At 46.3% G+C, this 17,362-nt stretch overlaps 2 protein-coding genes and 2 pseudogenes across 3 annotated transcripts; 2 read left to right on the forward strand and 2 right to left on the reverse strand.

The window, feature by feature from the left end:
• The first annotated feature begins 36 nt into the window (after positions 1–36).
• LOC125513289 (BTB/POZ and MATH domain-containing protein 2-like) lies at positions 37–1,304 on the forward strand. The gene has a single exon (XM_048678366.2). It carries the CDS (start codon positions 37–39, stop codon positions 1,183–1,185), a length of 1,149 nt encoding a protein of 382 aa, XP_048534323.1. The 3' UTR covers positions 1,186–1,304.
• A 4,060-nt stretch (positions 1,305–5,364) lies between these two features.
• Positions 5,365–6,492, forward strand: LOC125514466 (BTB/POZ and MATH domain-containing protein 3-like; annotated as a pseudogene).
• A 4,563-nt stretch (positions 6,493–11,055) lies between these two features.
• On the reverse strand, positions 11,056–14,255 carry LOC125515675 (alpha-1,3-arabinosyltransferase XAT3). Its single transcript, XM_087529379.1, has 3 exons — positions 14,123–14,255; positions 13,954–14,019; positions 11,056–12,485 (listed from the first exon to the last, which is right to left on the reverse strand). The coding sequence occupies exons 2-3, from the start codon at positions 13,988–13,990 to the stop codon at positions 11,296–11,298; spliced, it is 1,227 nt and encodes a 408-aa protein (XP_087385505.1). The 5' UTR covers positions 13,991–14,019; positions 14,123–14,255; the 3' UTR covers positions 11,056–11,295.
• LOC147967249 (beta-1,2-xylosyltransferase XYXT1 pseudogene) lies at positions 14,115–16,765 on the reverse strand (annotated as a pseudogene). Its single transcript, XR_015609326.1, has 3 exons — positions 16,492–16,765; positions 15,834–16,007; positions 14,115–15,382 (listed from the first exon to the last, which is right to left on the reverse strand). The product of XR_015609326.1 is annotated as a beta-1,2-xylosyltransferase XYXT1 pseudogene (transcript).
• Positions 16,766–17,362: the final 597 nt, after the last annotated feature.

Below are 17,362 nucleotides of genomic sequence, written 5' to 3' on the forward strand. Positions count from 1 at the left end.
ATCAATGGTGATTTCTGATCGGCTCGCAGGTCCGTCATGTCGTCGTTCGCCGGCATAACTCTCTTGGCCGAGGGCGACCTGAGCCCTTCCACCGCCGACGATGTTGACGCCGGCACGGACTACGGGTACCACCTGCTTGTGGTCCAAGACTACTTGCTTACCAAAGAACTGACACCCAGTGGAAGGGGCATTTGCTCCCGTGCTTTCGTCGTAGGAGGCCATACATGGTACATCGAGTACTACCCTAACGGGGAGAGCTCCAAATGTGCCGACTACATTTCTCTGCATGTCTCAGTTCTTGATAACGATGAGGATTACCAGAAGACTGTGAAAGCAAAGGTGTGTGTCAGTCTCATCGACCAGGTTGAGAAGCACAAGCCAATGTACATCCGTGGAACTGGAACGCGCACCTTCGGCGGCTATGCTTTTATGCGTCTGGACAAGTTCATGAAAAAAGACGTCCTTGAAGAATCGGTGAATCTAAAGGGTAATTGTTTGACCATCCGGTGTGACATCATGGTCCTCAACACCGATGATGATGATGCCAACGGCGACGAGGTGCTCCCACCTGACGTACGCCACCAATTCAACAGTCTCCTTCAAAATAAGGTGGGTGCCGATGTGACATTTGAGGTCAGCGGTGAGACGTTCGTCGCACACAGGTGTGTGCTTGCAGCCCGATCCACGGTGTTCATGGCACAACTCTTTGGTCCCATGAAGGAGGGTACCACTAGGTCCGCCATCATACAGATCAAAGACATGGAAGCAAAAGTGTTCAAGGCTTTGCTTAGCTTCATCTACACAGACTCATTCCCTGAGATGGAGGAGGAGGACAAAGCACAAGTTGTGGAAAAAGGACAAGAAGAGGATGAAATGCGGCTGCAATGGCTTCAAGACTTGTTGGTAGCGGCAGACAGATATGATGTCCAAGGGCTCAAGTTCATCTGTGAAAAGCAGTTTTCTGAACGCCTAGGTGTGAGCTCAGTCATGTCCACTCTTGCTCTAGCCGAGCAGCACCGCTGCTGGTGGTTGAAGGGAGCGTGCTTCAAGTATCTCCAAGTCCAGCCTCCCTCGCGTTTGCTAACAGTAATGGAGTCTAGTGGCTGGGATAATGTCTTTACGACCTATCCCTCGGCTTTGAAGGATCTCATTGCCAAGCTTATTGCTTTGAACCAGCAGAAGTAACACTCTGGATATGGTACCCATGTTCCTTAGATATGAAGTGATGCTCTTATGCGTATTTGGAATCCACTAGAGATGGTAGTCTGTGTGTCTTGCTTTTGTCTCACATTTTAATTTGCTTATATACTGGATCAGAAAATGCAACATATGGGACAATTGTTTCTTCAGGGAATATGGGACAATGGTTTCATCAGCATTGTGCAAGTTTCCTATCTAGTCGATTTATCCTCGTATATTTATCTGTGCATTTGTTGTCCCGTATATTACTATTAGTTATGCAATGATGATGTTTTCGGAAAGGCAATTTATGAACCTGCATTTAGGGGAAATGTTTTTTTTTTTGCTGATCACAATGACAGCGTTAGTGTGAAATATTTATCCATTAAGTACCCAGCAACCTTCACGTGGGTGGTTGATGTTCTCCTTGGTTAGAGTTCCAAAGGTTTTGCAAAGTCCAATGTTTGAGTTGTGCTCTGTACCCAAAGAGATGACTTTCATTCTGGTGTATGTTTTAGCACAGATGTTGTCAATTTAGTAAAGCCCGGGAAAAGCTTTGAGTGCACAGATTGGGCCACATGGGCTATAATTTTTTCCTTATATAATAAATATGTTTGGATCACTGGTAGGTTTTTTTACCGTTATTCTAAAAAAAAACAAAATATGTTTTGGTCGAATTACTTGGAGGTATGCCGGTATTAAGTGATGGGTATGCAATTAATTGATCCTACCTAGCTGCTCCTTTCTGATATTCCAGGGTTATGCAATGGCGTATTTCCTTACTCTCCAGATTACGGCTTATGATGATCTCGGCTGATTCTTGTTCCCTCCTCCAAGTGTCTGAAATAAGTGTTTGTATGATTCAGCTTGTCGCGCTTATTCTTGCGCGTATCTGGCACTCATATATTTCTTTCCAATATCAGTATGTGTCTGCGCATATCAGTGATATAAGTGAAGTTCCAATATTTCTTCCCCTGGTACTACTATATATGTTGTACAGAGAGCAATGAGATTATATTTATTCTAGTGTGGTGTTCATCTCTTGCTCATTGCCACTCATTATTAGGAATTCACAGATGATGACAAAATTAGAGTCGCTTCTTGTACAAAATAAACTGACAAAGGATGATCCGATGATTTATGTACTTGAGGCATGTCACTCCCTTTTGCAAGTGTTTGCTTGCCGTAAGACGACCAAGAGGCATAGCCACCACCGCCTCTATTGTGCCCGCCGGAGAGTCAACCATGTGGATCAACATCTGAGGCCGCCTCCCGACATCCATGTCCCGAGCCACTGCCAACCATCCATATCACAACACTCCAACCATGATAAGAAGAGCACAAGACCCAGCCTTTCACTCCTAGCTCGGCATCAGCCATCGGGTTTGGATCGACACCTCGAGGATAGGAAGCGTCCACACCTGCATCCCCAGTCAATCCCGATGGAACCGGGGTGGGGGTTAGGTGGCCCCTCTGGCCATGGTCGATGGCCAACGGTGACGGTCCAACAAAAGGCACAAGAACAACCTAGCTCGGCTCCCTATACATGTGTGCGGCCGAACGTTGTCCACCACCACCTTCATGTATTGCCACACCGCGAACACAGGCTACGAGTGCTTGAGGCCTCCCCAACACCGCCGTCCCGGAGCGTGGGCTACACGAAGAACAATGCCACCACCGTCCAGCCAGCCGCACCAACATCGAGCCGCCATCCTAATCACACACGGACACACGTGGCATGCACACTGAGAAGATTGGCAAAGGCCTGCCAGAGCCGCCACCTGCAACACAGATTTGGACCAACGCCGCCGCCATGTCACGAGCCACTGCCCAAACTGCCGTCGCGTCGCCATCCTACAAGCACACCGCCGCCGGGCCCGATGCCTCCGTCCGGACAGGTCGCCCCAAGCCGACCGCTCCCGAGAGGATGAGAGAGGTGCCCCGCCGCCAACCACCGCGAGGGGCTTTGCCCTGGCGGCTCCCGTCGGCGGTGGGGAAGGGAGGAGAAGGCGAGAGGACGGGGGTTGGTGTCGCCGCCCGAGTCGCCCGTGGGGGGACGACACTCCGGCTCTCTCTCAGGAGGGGATAAGGTCCAAAAATATAGCAGTGAAAACATGTTGTTAGCTGAATGTTGGAATGGAAAATTGAGGACAACATCGGGGATGGGCATGAAGAGAAGGAGACCGTCCTTCATGAACTCTGACCGATGTCGATTACTGCAGAGCACAACATCCAAACTGAGGTTTCTCTCCAGCGTTGTGTCCTCCTCCGTCTGAGTCCGATCTGGACTTTCCTAAATTTATGTCCTCCTCCGTTGTGCCATACGAGTTGTACTCGAAAATGCTAGACTCATGGAGTATCACAGGGCGGGGCTTTCTTCTAACAAATCTCTCTCTCTCTCCCCCTGATTTTCAGCAGGGCCGGCCCTATGTTTTGGGAGGCCCTAGGCGAGCTCGACGACATGGGTCCCTATGTCCTAAGTCCTAAGACCATATATATGTATGCGTGTGCGTTATATATATGACTTATTAAGAGTAACTTTTAGTCACACATCTTTAGTTTAAAATTTGACTATAATAATTCAAATGACTTCATCGAGAACAATAATAACCAAATTCGAACTGATTCCATCAACAACAATAATACTAAAAAATCGCAAAATGAAACCAACATGACATGATTAATTACCTCAAATAAGAACCAGATTAGACTGACTCCATCGACAACAATAATACTTTAGTGCTTCAAAAAAGGTTTCTTCGGGAGTAGTTTCTTGCCCCTGTTCTTCAATGACATCAACATTGCTTGAAGATGTAAAGAACTTATTCAAAGAATCCTTCAATGGTAGAATTTTCGGATCACTTTCTTTCTTTTTCCTTCTTGTTTCAGCATCCGACAATTGCTTCTTCTTAGGTAACATGGCAGGTTAATGTCTTAAAATCATGAAGAAAAGATCAAAAGAGGATACAAAGAATTAGGAATTTATACATCGGATGATTGGAACCCTAGACATGTACATAGAATAATAAAAAAATGATTGATTGAATTAGAAAATTTAAAACTTCATGCATACTGAAATTGGAGGATGGATCATGGATGTATAGTTGAATACGTAATTAAATACTAAATAAAGAATAAATAAAGTACTGAAATTGTCAAATTAGGGTTTGGGGGATGGACTGGAACTGAGCAACATGGATGGAAACATTCAAACGTACTTTTGGGATTGGGGACGGCCGCGTTGCAGACTTCAAGACTTGTAGTCGCCAGTCGGATGTATACTTGTATACGTATTGCCGCGGTGCCGCCTTGCCGGATGCCGAATGGCCGGCTGCTGGGTTGCTGGACTGTCGTGCGGCGCGCCGCGCGTGCAGCTCCAGCAGGCAGCGGGCCAGTGGCAGGCGAGGCGAGGATGACATGGCAAGGCGCCGAGCGACGGAGCGAGGAGGTCGACGGGCGTCACGGCGCCTGACAAACCTAACCTACGAAGAAAAAGGAAAACGAGCAGTCGTCTGTCTGCCAACTGGCGTGAGTCACGGTGTCGTTTCGCGACTTCGTGTTCGTTAATCGATCAGTGATGGTTTGCTAGCTATCTGATGGGCCTAGCCCATCTTATTTCTTTTCTCTAGTTCTTTTGTATTATTTTTACCTATTTTTTGCTGGGCTATAATATAGATATATACTCTGTCATGGGCCCCCCTCCTCGCCTAGGCCCTAGGCCGTCGCCCCGCCGCCATACCCCCAGGGCCGGCCCTGATTTTCAGGGGGTGCGGCCCATCCTTTCCCAAACTACAGTTCTGTTCTATTGGTCCACCTCAACTATTCCATGAACTCCGTATGAAATCTCTCCATTGTTGTAGCATCGTGTAGGACTACATGATACTACTCTGGATCAAAAATCGTAGACACGCGGGCAGTTTACTTAGCAATACGGACACTTTCCAAACTACCCCCCCCCCCCCCCCTCCCGCCCCCCGCGCCCGTCAGTTTACTTTTAATCAGCCAGCTAAGCCACTCCGTAACACCCAGTAAAAATATTCCGTGCGTGTAGCATTGCTTATTCTGAATCGGCCATATATATAGCCTGATAGGCAGACGTACCATAGGCTTCGTGATAACGTGAGACACACACCAGCCGTCGGGGCAAGCTAAGCGACGTCCACGCACAGGCACAGCGAGTTGGTCATGTCGTCGTTTGCCGGCGTATCCGTGTTGGACGACGGTAAGCTGTGCCCTTCCACCATGACCTTGGTCGGCACCAGCTCAGACTGCGGTTACCACCTGCTTGTGGTCCGGGTTACGCTCGTACCAAGAAGGAGACACCCAATGGTCAGAGCATCATCTCTCATGATTTCGGGGTGGGAGGCCATCGTTGGTCCATCAACTACTATCCCAACGACATCATCTCGGATCGCACTGACGTCGCTTCTCTCTACGTGCACCGTCTCGATGACGATGACAAGCATGTGGAAGCCAAGTTTAGCTTTAGTTTGGTCGATGAGGTTGCGTGGCAGAATCCAGTGTACATTCATGGAACTAAAACATGGAGCTTCTCCTCCGATGCCTCTTCTTGGGGCTGCTACAAGTTTATGAAAACAAATGCCCTTGAAAGATTAATGTATCTAGACAAGGATGACTGTTTCACCATCCGCCGTGACATCATGGTCTGCAATGCCGAGAATGATGCCCGTGGCACCCAAGTGCTCCTGCCTGATATGCACCATTACCTTAACAGTCTCCTTCACAATAAGGTTGGTGCTGATGTGACGTTCAAGGTCGGCGGCAAGATTTTCACTGTGCACCGATGCGTGCTTGCAGCCCAATCTAAAGTCTTCATGGCACAACTCTTTGGACACATGAAGGAGGGATCTGCCTCGCTCGATGTCATACAGATCAAATACATGGAAGCAATAGCGTTCAAGGCTTTGCTTAACTTCATTTACGCAGACTCATTCCCCGACATGAAGGAGGATGAAATGTCAGAAGCTACAGAAGAGGAGGGAGTAAAGTATGAAATGTGGCGGCAATGGCTTCAAAACTTATTGGTAGCAGCAGATAGATATGACGTCCAACGGCTCAAGTACATATGTGAAAAAGAGTTGTGTAAGCTCAGTGGCGTCCATTCTTGTCCTAGCTGAGCAGCACCACTGCCACAGATTGAAGGAGGTGTGCCTGGAGTTTATCCAAGTCCAGTCTCCCTCGTGTTTGCAGACAATAATCGCGAGCAAAGGTTGACAGCATATAATCGTGACTTATCCCTCTGTTTTGAACGAGCTCATTGCCAAGGTTATTGCTTCAAACCAGCAGAAGTAACACTTACTCCCTCCGTCCGGAATTACTTGTCGTAGAAATGAATAAAAATGGATGTATTTAAAACTAAAATGCGTCTAGATACATCCATTTATATGACAAATATTTTCGGACGAAGGGAGTACATGGTTTGCATGTTTCTTAGTTACACCTGAAGTGACACTCTTGTGCACGATATGGGATCCTCGAGCTTTTGCCTCGTGACGTATATAATTTGTTTCTTCATGGAATGGAAGGAACGGTTTGTAAGTTCAGGTGTAACCCCAAATTGATCTGCCTTGTACTCCCTTCGTCCGAAAATATTTGTCATAGAAATGGATGTTTCCTAGTTAGGAGTTTGCAAGTTTGCAAATTGATCTAGGACGGAGGGAGTAGCAGTTTGCAAGTTTGGGACTTGGTTTGGAAAACGATTTTGCCTGTTGGGTCCAAGGATAATAAGTTTGGAAAGTGGTCACCAAATTGGGAAGGACCATATAAAATTTTAGAAGTCGTCCCTGGAAATTCCTATTTAGTGCAAGGTTTGCAAGGAGAAAAATTGCCCAGAGCTCTTAATGGGAAGTACTTGAAAAAGTATTATCCAAGCGTTTGGCAAGATGCCTGAATGATAGTATTATGAGGCCGATGCTTGGTTATCATCGCCCTGAGAAAATACAATACACATGGCCGGTGCATGATTACCATCGTCCTGAGGAAAATGAATTCAAATGCCGATGCTAGTCATCGCCCAAAGTCAGAGCTAAATGATTAACATGTTGATTAATGATTATGATGCAAGGTACAGATGATTTTTGGTAAGCAAGCTTTACCAAAAAACAGGGGGGCATCTGTTGATAGTCAAATTTGGCAGATTAAAAATATGGATCATGATGCTAATGTGCTAAGCTGAAGATTGTTTTTTAACTGAAGATATACACACGCTGATGGAGTTGGGGAGGTAAGAGTACAGGAAGTTGAAGGTTTAGACTCCAGTTTTGTTCACGTACAACCACCATCAGGTATAAGATGAAGACGGGGCTACGGTTGAGATATGCTTGATTATTTTGGAGCACAGAGAGGAGCGGACGTCGCTGGTTATACTATTTTTATTATCAAGGAAACCAGGTTCCTGTTTAGATTTTGAATGTACAGATAAGGACCAAATCTTGTAAAACAGAGTTGTAACCAGATCGGTCCCTGATCGATCAAAGGATCAAAGTCCAGATCGCCCTATATATACGTAGGGTCGGAGGCCGGTAGAGGGACACCCAACATCGACAAAAACATATCTACTTTATTTCCACGCATAGCTTTTCTTTTCTTTTTGTTTTCCCCATCGACTCCTCTGTTCTTGCCTACAAGTTCAGAGATCGCCGTGGCAGTAGGCCAACCCTACGCCGCTGCACCCGGAAAACGGGACCTAGACGTCAGGTTCCGTTTGCCGTTGATCCTTGAAGATTCGTCCAGGAGAATCAAGTTTTCTTTGAGATCAGCAAGAAGAAGGCCGTTCTGTTCCTCATACAGCAAAAGACAGCAAAAGAGAAGACCGGCTAGATTGTTGATCACTTCAGGAATTGAGTGTGTTGCTGTGCATACGATTTTTGCCATCAACACCCGACCTCTTCGCGGAGATCCAGTCCGCCCCCCGTCGGCCCGAAACATTAGGTGGCTGACCATTGGGGTGCTAGTGTGAACTCTCTGGCGGTCCGCAATAAGCTTGTGATTCAGCATGTTCCCCTTCGACGTTCCACTGACGATGTCTTTAAAATGTGTGGTTTCCTCCAGCTCTGGCGGCCGCTTAGCCACCCCTCCGACCGAGACGCCATCAACACCATCATCGCCGATCTCCGCTCGATGGCGCTTCGTCTGGCACCCCCGCTTCCGCCGCCTCCCCCCGAGCCTAATTAGCCTATTATGGTTGCCCCACCCGGTGCTGTGTCTGGGCGTGTGTGTTTTTAGGGCTTGTTGAGCTGTGCCCTCCTATGTTGGATACTGTTCTCTGGCGGTTTGCTTTATATATAAAGCAGGGCGAAAGCCTTTTTCGGTAAAACGACCGTGTATGATGTGCAAAGGCATTACATAAGCCAATATCCTTTAGTAACCCTAACGCTATCTTTCGATTTTCCTTCCTTCTTCTCTCTCTCCTGCGGCTTCTCTCTGCGCCACTCTGCTCGTTCCTATTCTTTTGACGCCTCCTCTCCGTTTGTCCTCCGCGGCTCGCCCGGCCAGAGAAGCAGGGGAATGGGGCCTGGCACCGCTCCCCCATTTGTATATCCGTTAGTTTAGTCCTACATGGTGTGTTTTTGGGTTCGTTTGTCGGATTGGAGGCTTCGACGAATTCTCTTCATCGCTATTCTCGGTGTTCCTGCCTTTGTTCTCTCCGGCGGTGGTCTTCTCCGGGTATGGCTTGAATCATCCCCTCAAAATAACCTTTTTAGTTCAATTCTTGTTGGATATGTTTCCCTTTCTTCTGATCCGGGAACCATGCCAACAGATCGTGGTCCTTTCCTTTCTCCCATTAGCAGGAAAAGAAGTGTCTGTCATATCAAGTCATGCTTTGTTCCAAGATACACAGTGGACTATGTGAGCACCTTAACAAAATTACTCGACAGTTTGTGTGGGGCAGCAAAGATGGCAAGCGTTAGGCCGAGCTGGGTCTCATGGAAGGTAATGACACAACCAAAGTTTATGGGGTGCCTTGGTTTTCAAGACTTTAAGGTTTTTAATCTTGCTTTAGTAGCGAGGCAATCATGGCGCATTTTGCAGACACTTGAATCCCTATGTGCAAGATTGCTAAAAGCGATTTATTTCCCTAATTCATCAATCCTAACTGCTGAGGTGGGCACCCACCCCTCACAGTTGTGGCGCTCAATTAGTGAAGGAAGGGATGTTCTCTGTTAGGGATTGATTAGAAGGATTGGCAATGGACCATATACCCGACCGACCAATGGATTCAACGAGATGAATTTTTGAGACCGTCTGCGTGTCTATCCAGCCACCCACCCATGTTGGTGGTTGACAATACGACTGCCACTTGGCGACAGAAGATAATTGGCCAAGTGTTCTTAGCAGCCGGCCATGATGCAATAATGGGTATCCCCATGTGCATTAAGAACACATGATTTTTGGGCCTGGAATTTTGAGAAGAATGAGATTTTTTCCATTAGGTCCACACACCGAATGTTGGCGGCGACTAAGGTTCGTAGAGAAAACTGGTTGAAAGGAACCACATGATCATCTGATCATGTCGCAGAAGGGAAGGGAAAGCATGGGCTACTATATGGCGAGTTGACATGCCATGAAAGGTACACAACTTTCTTTGGCGTCAACAATCTATTCCAACTGAAATTGTTCGTCGCAAGAGAAAGATGCCATACTCGGATCATTACATATGTGATATGGAGGACTCGTCGAGACACTCCTTGCTAGAATGTTCCCCACGAATCCCCTACAGATGATTGGGTGTAAACCCTAATACTCTTCAATAAAGCTTGGGTTTACTGCTAAAAGAACATACGCGCCACAGCGAGTGAAGCAGCGGTGACTCGTTGGACCGGTTTGTTGTACGTGACGGGACGGCCCTCTAAAACACGACTCGGTGACAAGTAATTCGGTTTTGGTAAGTACAGAGGTGGAGAATTCTGACCGAGTTCACGAAATTACAAATTACAGTCAAGTTAGTCATTGCGTAAATACAAAATCGAATTGTTTTGGTTGAATTATTATTATTATTATTATTATTATTATTATTATTATTATTATTATTATTATTGTTATTATTATTATTATTATACTCATGGCAAATTTTGGTTTTTTAGCTATATGTTTGATATATATGATTTTCTTGGACATGTTGTAGTTTAACTTTCTAGTACCTTGCAGTTTTTTGTATGTTAGATATAATACACAAGAATTTCAAATATACGCCAGTTTTATTTTACTAGAGCATGAATATAGGTTTTGCTACATGGCAAACTTATGTAAAACATCATGGCTAATTCTCCAAGTATAAGTAATGGACAACTTTAGTTTGTCATGCATGGGAAATCTAGGATTTAGCTGATGGCAACTTTTTAGGTCCAAACATCATGGCTACTTCTTTTTTCAGTATAAGTGATGGAAAACTTTAGTTTGTCATGCATGGTAAATCTAAAACTTAAGTAAAAACATCATGGCTACTTTTCTCTGTTTTAAGTTATGGAGAATAGACCCAGGGGACCATAGGTTCACTAGTGGCATCTCTCTCGAAGCTATGTGTGGTGAACCCCTGCTGCTTAGATGCCTATGTTGAATTAGTATGTTGATATAATTTCACACACTACGTTCTTATTGTGTTTGTATTAGGTCGAGATGTTGTTGGTATTGCATTTCTTAATTCAAGACAACAATAAGTGTTTATATTTGTATTAACATATGTGTGGGCAAAAAAAGATGTGACATTTACGTATAAATGTGTGGGGGTATTTGTAAAACATATGTGAAATGTTCAGACTGCAAAACATTACGAACGCTTTAGAAATAGTTTGAGTATCAAAATCAGACCGATCACTTTCAGAATTTGTCAAAAAAGGTTTTGAAATAGTTTCAGCATGTTCAAGAATATTCAGTAGCACTTAAAGAAATAGTTTGAGAACTTCCGGAATGTTTGTAAACACTTCCTGCATATGTACCTTGAAAATGAACTATATCATGTAATATCCCGAGTATTGACAAATGTCGCATGTCATCAATTGAGATCGTACGATGCGAACAATTCATGAAACGTGTTTCATATAGACCGCATCGCTTCTCGGTTGCATTAGGTCTTTCCATTAAGGCGCAACGGGTCATCTAGTTAGCTGAAGTATCAACCATTATACTATCCTGGTAGATTTGCTGCAACACCCCTCTATAGCGGTTGATGTCGAGGGTGATGTTCTGGCCGTTGAGGAAGAGCTCCCACGTCATACCATACCCCTGCCTATTTATGGAGGCGACATCGGTGAAGACAGCATGGTCCCTCGGGTATTTGTACTTGAGCGTCGTCTCCTCCGGGGTCGTCTCGTATTGGACGTACCGGAGCCCCATGTCAGCCGACGGTGCACCAAAGGCAGCATTGGATCCCCAGCTCATGTCGCCCCACGGGACGACCTGCACCAACGTCGCGTTGCGCGGGAGGAACACCAGGTTGGTGAGCCCTGCGCCATGCACGCCCACCATCACGTCGCATGAGTTCACAACCTCTGCAAACCGGGCCATGTCGCTCACGACATGCGGCTCTGCCGACACCACCTCGAAGCCGACCTCTGTGGCAGCTGCGACGGCCTCCGCCTCATTCGCGAACGCCCTCGAGTTGCGGCGCAGGATCATGAGGAGGCGAGGCCTGTCACCGGAGGTCCGGTTTACAGGGGTCGACCACTCACGCTTCAACGAGTAGATCGAACGAAGAAAGTTCCGGAAGTCCGTCATTGTGTAGCCCTTGCGGGAGAGAGCAGGGATGATCCCCATCTCCTTATGGCCTTCGGTGCCGACGTGCACCGACGGGAAGCAACGCACCTTGTCATCGGCGTCCAAGTTGATGACCGGGTACCTGGAGAGCGCGGCGAGGATGCGTTGGAACTTGTCAACCCACTTGCGGTTGTAGTCGGTGATCACAAGCTGGACACGACCATCGTACTCCCTCACAGTGTTGAAGAGAGGGATGATGCCGTCGGTCATGGCGTGGAAAAAGTTGTTGAGGTAGGCGCCGGTGGAGAAGACCACCGCAGGGACGTCGTGCGTCACCGTGCACCGTGGCGCATCCAGCCCGCTCCAGCGGATGGTCATCTCCCGGATAGCATTCATGGTTCCTTCCTCCGACTTACGCGGGTACGGGCGGATCTTCACCGTCCCATTCTTTGGCCGGTAGCTATCATCAGACACCGAGACCACGTACACGGTGGCGGATTTTCCGTGCATACGGACATCGCCTTGCATGGCACATATGTCCATGCGTTCACTGCTGAAGTCGCAAATTGACTTGCTTCTTGGTGCTGCCACATCTGTATCATGCATAAAAGAGTTACTCCCTTTTTGGATATTTTGATATGGACTACTTACGTACTGAAATGAGTTGTTACAAAAAGAAAACCCAACTGATATGAGTGAACAAATAACTAAAATGCGTCTATATAAAGCCGGATCAGAAACAAATTGTACAACATCTTATATATGTGAGTGGAGGAAGTATTGATTAGTACTAGTTAGAAACTTTTCTTAGGTTTTCTTTTGTCACTCTTAGGAAATTTCCAATTGCCGTTGGATCATTCCATCATGGGCAGCCCTTTATTATATACTCTACTAGTCATCGGTTCATGCACGGGCTCATACATGTATTCTGACAATTATATGGTTACTATTAGTAGGTAGTGTTTTGGAGGTAAATAGTAAAAACAATTAATATTTTGAAAATTTAAGAAGAATTTTGTAATGAACATGTTCAGGTCTTAACATGCTCGAAACTTTTCATGAACAAAAGAAAGATGTTGTGATCTGGGCCAAAAAAAAAGGTTCTAAACGAAGGCTAGTTTTAACATGAAATATCTTCACCTACTTCACTACATATGTTGTTTCTTGGTAAAATTCACTACATTGTTAAAAGAGACATTCATGTATGTTTGAAAAAAGAAATCAATTTTCTTTGACCATTTTTGCCTCTTTCTTGTTTACTGTTAGTTCGGGATCTTGTGGTGTGGCCTCCGAAAGAAATATCTGACTTACTATCATATTGATTTCATATGGACACTCAATATACAGTGCATAAGTCCCTATATTTATCTCTCTGATGTTTTCGTATTAAGCATTGGGCCAAACAAAATTGCATGGTCATATTATTGTATCTATTTTCGCACATTTTTTACACTAACTAGTTAGTGATAGAGATTCTGATTGCGTAGTAGATACTCTCTCCATCAGAAAAAGCTTGTTGTGCTAGATACATCTATTTGAGGGACAAATTTTTTCGGACGGAGGGAGTAGATTAGTCTATTAGGATTCTGCTTTGAGAGGCACATACACATATAGACTAGCAAAGGGCTAATCGGCTACAAAAAAAAGTGTAAGCGAATGTTTATACAGTATATGTTAATAGAAAATGTCACCCGCAAAAAAATGTTAATAGAAAATGTAAAGACGTAGAGATTCAACTGCAGGAACTTAGAACCATGTGCAAATCGTTTGGTTATTTTGTTGAATTCAAATCGTTTGGTTATTTATGGCATGTTTTCTAGGATTAACACGGTGGCTTGAAAGATGCCTCCAATTAGTACTCCATTCGTCTCATAATACAAAAGCGTTTTTGACACTAGCACGCTAGTGTAAAAAATGCTCTTGTATTATGTGACGGAGGGAGTGTCGAAAGCGCTCTTGTATTATGGGACGGAGGGAGTAATTAGGAGTAATTTCTATAATACGTTGGTACTGTACTACAACCCAGTGCTTGGATATGCAGTATACATACATTGTACGTACCTGATTTTATCAAAGAGGCATCTACTCCCGCGTTCATGGCTTGCAACCCCTTCTCGTTTTGGAGATCTGCAACAGATTACAGTACATATATTCAATTGAGTAGGCAGACTTGTGTTTCCAACAAGCTGACTGAACCTCGGTGCTCTGGAGAGATCAAGTAATTAATTACCTCTGATCCCATCGAGGACGTCGCCGGGTGATGCGGGAGAAGGTGGCGCTTCGACGACCGGGTCAGAACTAAATGAAGGATCGACGATTATACTATCATGGTAGATTTTCTGCAACACCCCTCTGTAACGGTCGATGTCGAGAGTGATGTTCTGGCCGTTGAGGAAGAGCTCCCACGTCATACCATACCCCTGCCTGTTTATGGAGGCGACGTCGGTGAAGACGGCATGGTCCCTCGGGTATTTGTACTTGAGCGTCGTCTCCTCCGGGGTCGTCTCGTACTGTACGTACCGGAGCCCCATGTCAGCCGACGGTGCACCAAAGGCAGCATTGGATCCCCAGCTCATGTCGCCCCACGGGACGACCTGCACCAACGTCGCGTTGCGCGGGAGGAACACCAGGTTGGTGAGCCCCGCGCCATGCACGCCAACCATCACGTCGCAGGAGTTCACGACCTCTGCGAACCGGGCCATGTCGCTCACGACTTGCGGCTCTGCCGACACCACCTCGAAGCCGACCTCTGTGGCAGCTGCGACGGCCTCTGCCTCATTCGCGAACGCCCTCGAGTTGCGGCGCAGAATCATGAGGAGGCGAGGCCTGTCACCGGAGGTCCGGTTTACAGGGGTCGACCACTCACGCTTCAGTGAGTAGACCGACCGGAGAAAGTTTCGGAAGTCCGTCATCGTGTAGCCCTTGCGGGAGAGAGCAGGGATGATCCCCATCTCCTTATGGCCTTCGGTGCCGATGTGCACCGACGGGAAGCAACGCACCTTGTCATCGGCGTCCAAGTTGATGACCGGGTACCTGGAGAGCGCGGCGAGGATGCGTTGGAACTTGTCAACCCACTTGCGGTTGTAGTCGGTGATCACAAGCTGGACACGGCCATCGTACTCCCTCACAGTGTTGAAGAGAGGGATGATGCCGTCGGTCATGGCGTGGAAAAAGTTGTTGAGGTAGGCGCCGGTGGAGAAGACCACCGCGGGGACGTCGTGCGTCACCGTGCACCGTGGCGCATCCAGCCCGCTCCAGCGGATGGTCACCTCCCGGATAGCATGCATCGTTCCTTCCTCTGACTTGCGCGGATACGGGCGGATCTTCACCGTCCCGTTCTCTGGCCAGTAGCTGTCTTCAGACGCTGAGACCACGTAGACGGTGGCAGATTTGCCGTGCATACGGACGTCGCCTTGCATGGCACAGATGTCCATGCGGTCACTGCTGAAGTTGCAAATTGACTTGCTTCTTGGTGCTGCCACATCTGTATCTGTAAGATGCACACAAGAGTTATTAATCAGTAGAAAGAAACTTCTTTTTACTAGTTTTTAGAGGGTGCTTGGATCCAAGGGACTATTTTTAGTCGGACTAAAAATAATCTCTTTTAGAGGCTAAAGTTCCAAGCACCCCTGACTAAAGAGAGGCTAGGACTAGTCTTGAGGCTAAAATTTTTTAGTCATAGGAAACCTACTAAAATATGTATTAGCCCTCTCTCTCATCATTTAATGCCTCTCCTTTAACACATGCGAGTTCTGGATTGGAGGGTTTGAAGGATAATAAATGCTCAATAACTTGATTTTAGTCTCTTTAGTATTTGGATCAAACATGGGTGAGGCTAGCAAGTTTTAGTCCCACTACTTTTAGTCATGGGACTAAAACGTATCCAAACACCCTCTTAGTACCTTGTCATTCTTGGAGAGATCGAAAAGGTAATTAATTACCTCGTGGACGGGCTTGACTTTTGTTGGCACTGACGACGCCGGGGCGTGATGCGGGGGAAGGATGGTGGCTTGTTGCGGGAGAAGGTGGTGCGTTGACGGGCGTTTCATCGCCTGATGCGGGAGAAGGTGGTGCACCGACGGGCGTCTGCTCGCTTGATGCATGACCGACCAAATCTGAATTAGACCAAGGATCAACCCATATTACTGTTAGTGCCAAAACCAATGAACTAATTAGAGAACGCTCAAGCTCATGGGCAGTATACATACTCGCGTTGCAACAGATATGTTAAATTACCTCCGCCCCCCTCGTATTAGTACTTAGGGTCATATTTTGATCATGATTTTAACTAATAAAAGTATGAGTTATACATAGTAAAGATAATATTATCGGAAACTATGTTCAAACACGATTTCAGCGATGTAATTTTTTTCTGATGACATGCATTAACATTTTGTTAGATAAATCTGTGGTTAAAATTGAGCATATAATATAAAGGAGACCAAAAAACAAGGAGATGCGTCAATTCATACTATGGGCCAAGAGTTTGAGTAATGAGTCTTTGGGACAAATGAATCGAAGATGAGTGCGCACACGTATAGATCAGATGAACACTCGAAACCTAGAGTTGTTGCTTGTAATGTAATTGAGGGGACTTACAAAGAGTTGTTGCTTGAAGAGGAACCTGCGGCATGTGATGGGAGTTGAGCACGACGAAGACGAGGACAGGAAGCAGAAGCCACACGAGAGCCCTTGCCGCGGCCTTGCCCGCAAGCATCTTACCCTTGTCGTTCCTCCTGCCCTTTTTCATCTTGTACCCACTGGCTTGTTCACTTAGCTTGAGTGAACAATGGTGGACACTGATCGTCCTCACAGACCTGGGAGCTACTCCTACTAGCTAGTATTCTGCAAAGTCTGGAGTCTAGTGAGTAGTACAAGTGAAGCGTGATGCGATCTCCTTCCCGAACGCGCGCGCTTCTCATATTACTCTACTCGAGACCGGGTCTTAAAGTCTTTGGGTTGACCTCAGCCTCTGAGTGTCATAATGGCACCACTGCGCTAATCGAGCATACTACTGCCACTAGCATATATGTCTAGTAGTACCATATATACTCTCTCTCTCTCTCTCTCCCTCTCCATCCATTTTTACAGGGTCCATACTCTAGAGTGGGTCTTAAGTCTTTGAGTTGACCTCGACCTCGAGTGTCTTAATGGCACCACTGCGCTAATCCAGCATACTCCCTCGGTTCCTTTGAACAAGTCGTAAATTCTTTGTCATTTCCTCAAGGAGAGGCCAGGAACGTGGAAGCTTTCCTATATTGTCCCTGAAAAGTCGGATCTCCCGTTACGCATTAATCTCTCGTGTCTTTGGCTTCCTCCTCGGTTCTCGCCAGTACCAGTACCTCTTTGTGTGTATATTAGGCTGGTCGTAATGATAGTATCATAGCCAGTATCATGCATGTCAACTATACAATTTTGATGAGGTGCCATAGAATTAAATGAAGAAAGAGAATGTTGAGTATCATATCAT

The sequence above is a fragment of the Triticum urartu genome, chromosome 6A, assembly GCF_056163025.1.
Source record: "Triticum urartu cultivar PI428250 chromosome 6A, HENAU_Tu73, whole genome shotgun sequence".
Lineage (NCBI taxonomy): Eukaryota > Viridiplantae > Streptophyta > Magnoliopsida > Poales > Poaceae > Triticum > Triticum urartu.

Bases quoted from the DNA above. Each gene is read 5' to 3' on its own strand.
- LOC125513289 (XM_048678366.2), top strand. From the start codon at position 37: ATGTCGTCGTTCGCCGGCATAACTCTCTTGGCCGAGGGCGACCTGAGC.
- LOC125515675 (XM_087529379.1), bottom strand. From the start codon at position 13,990: ATGAACGCGGGAGTAGATGCCTCTTTGATAAAATCAG. The intron at 12,486-13,953 runs GTACGTACAATG...TGCATGATACAG, and splicing joins TGCCTCTTTGATAAAATCAG to ATGTGGCAGCACCAAGAAGC.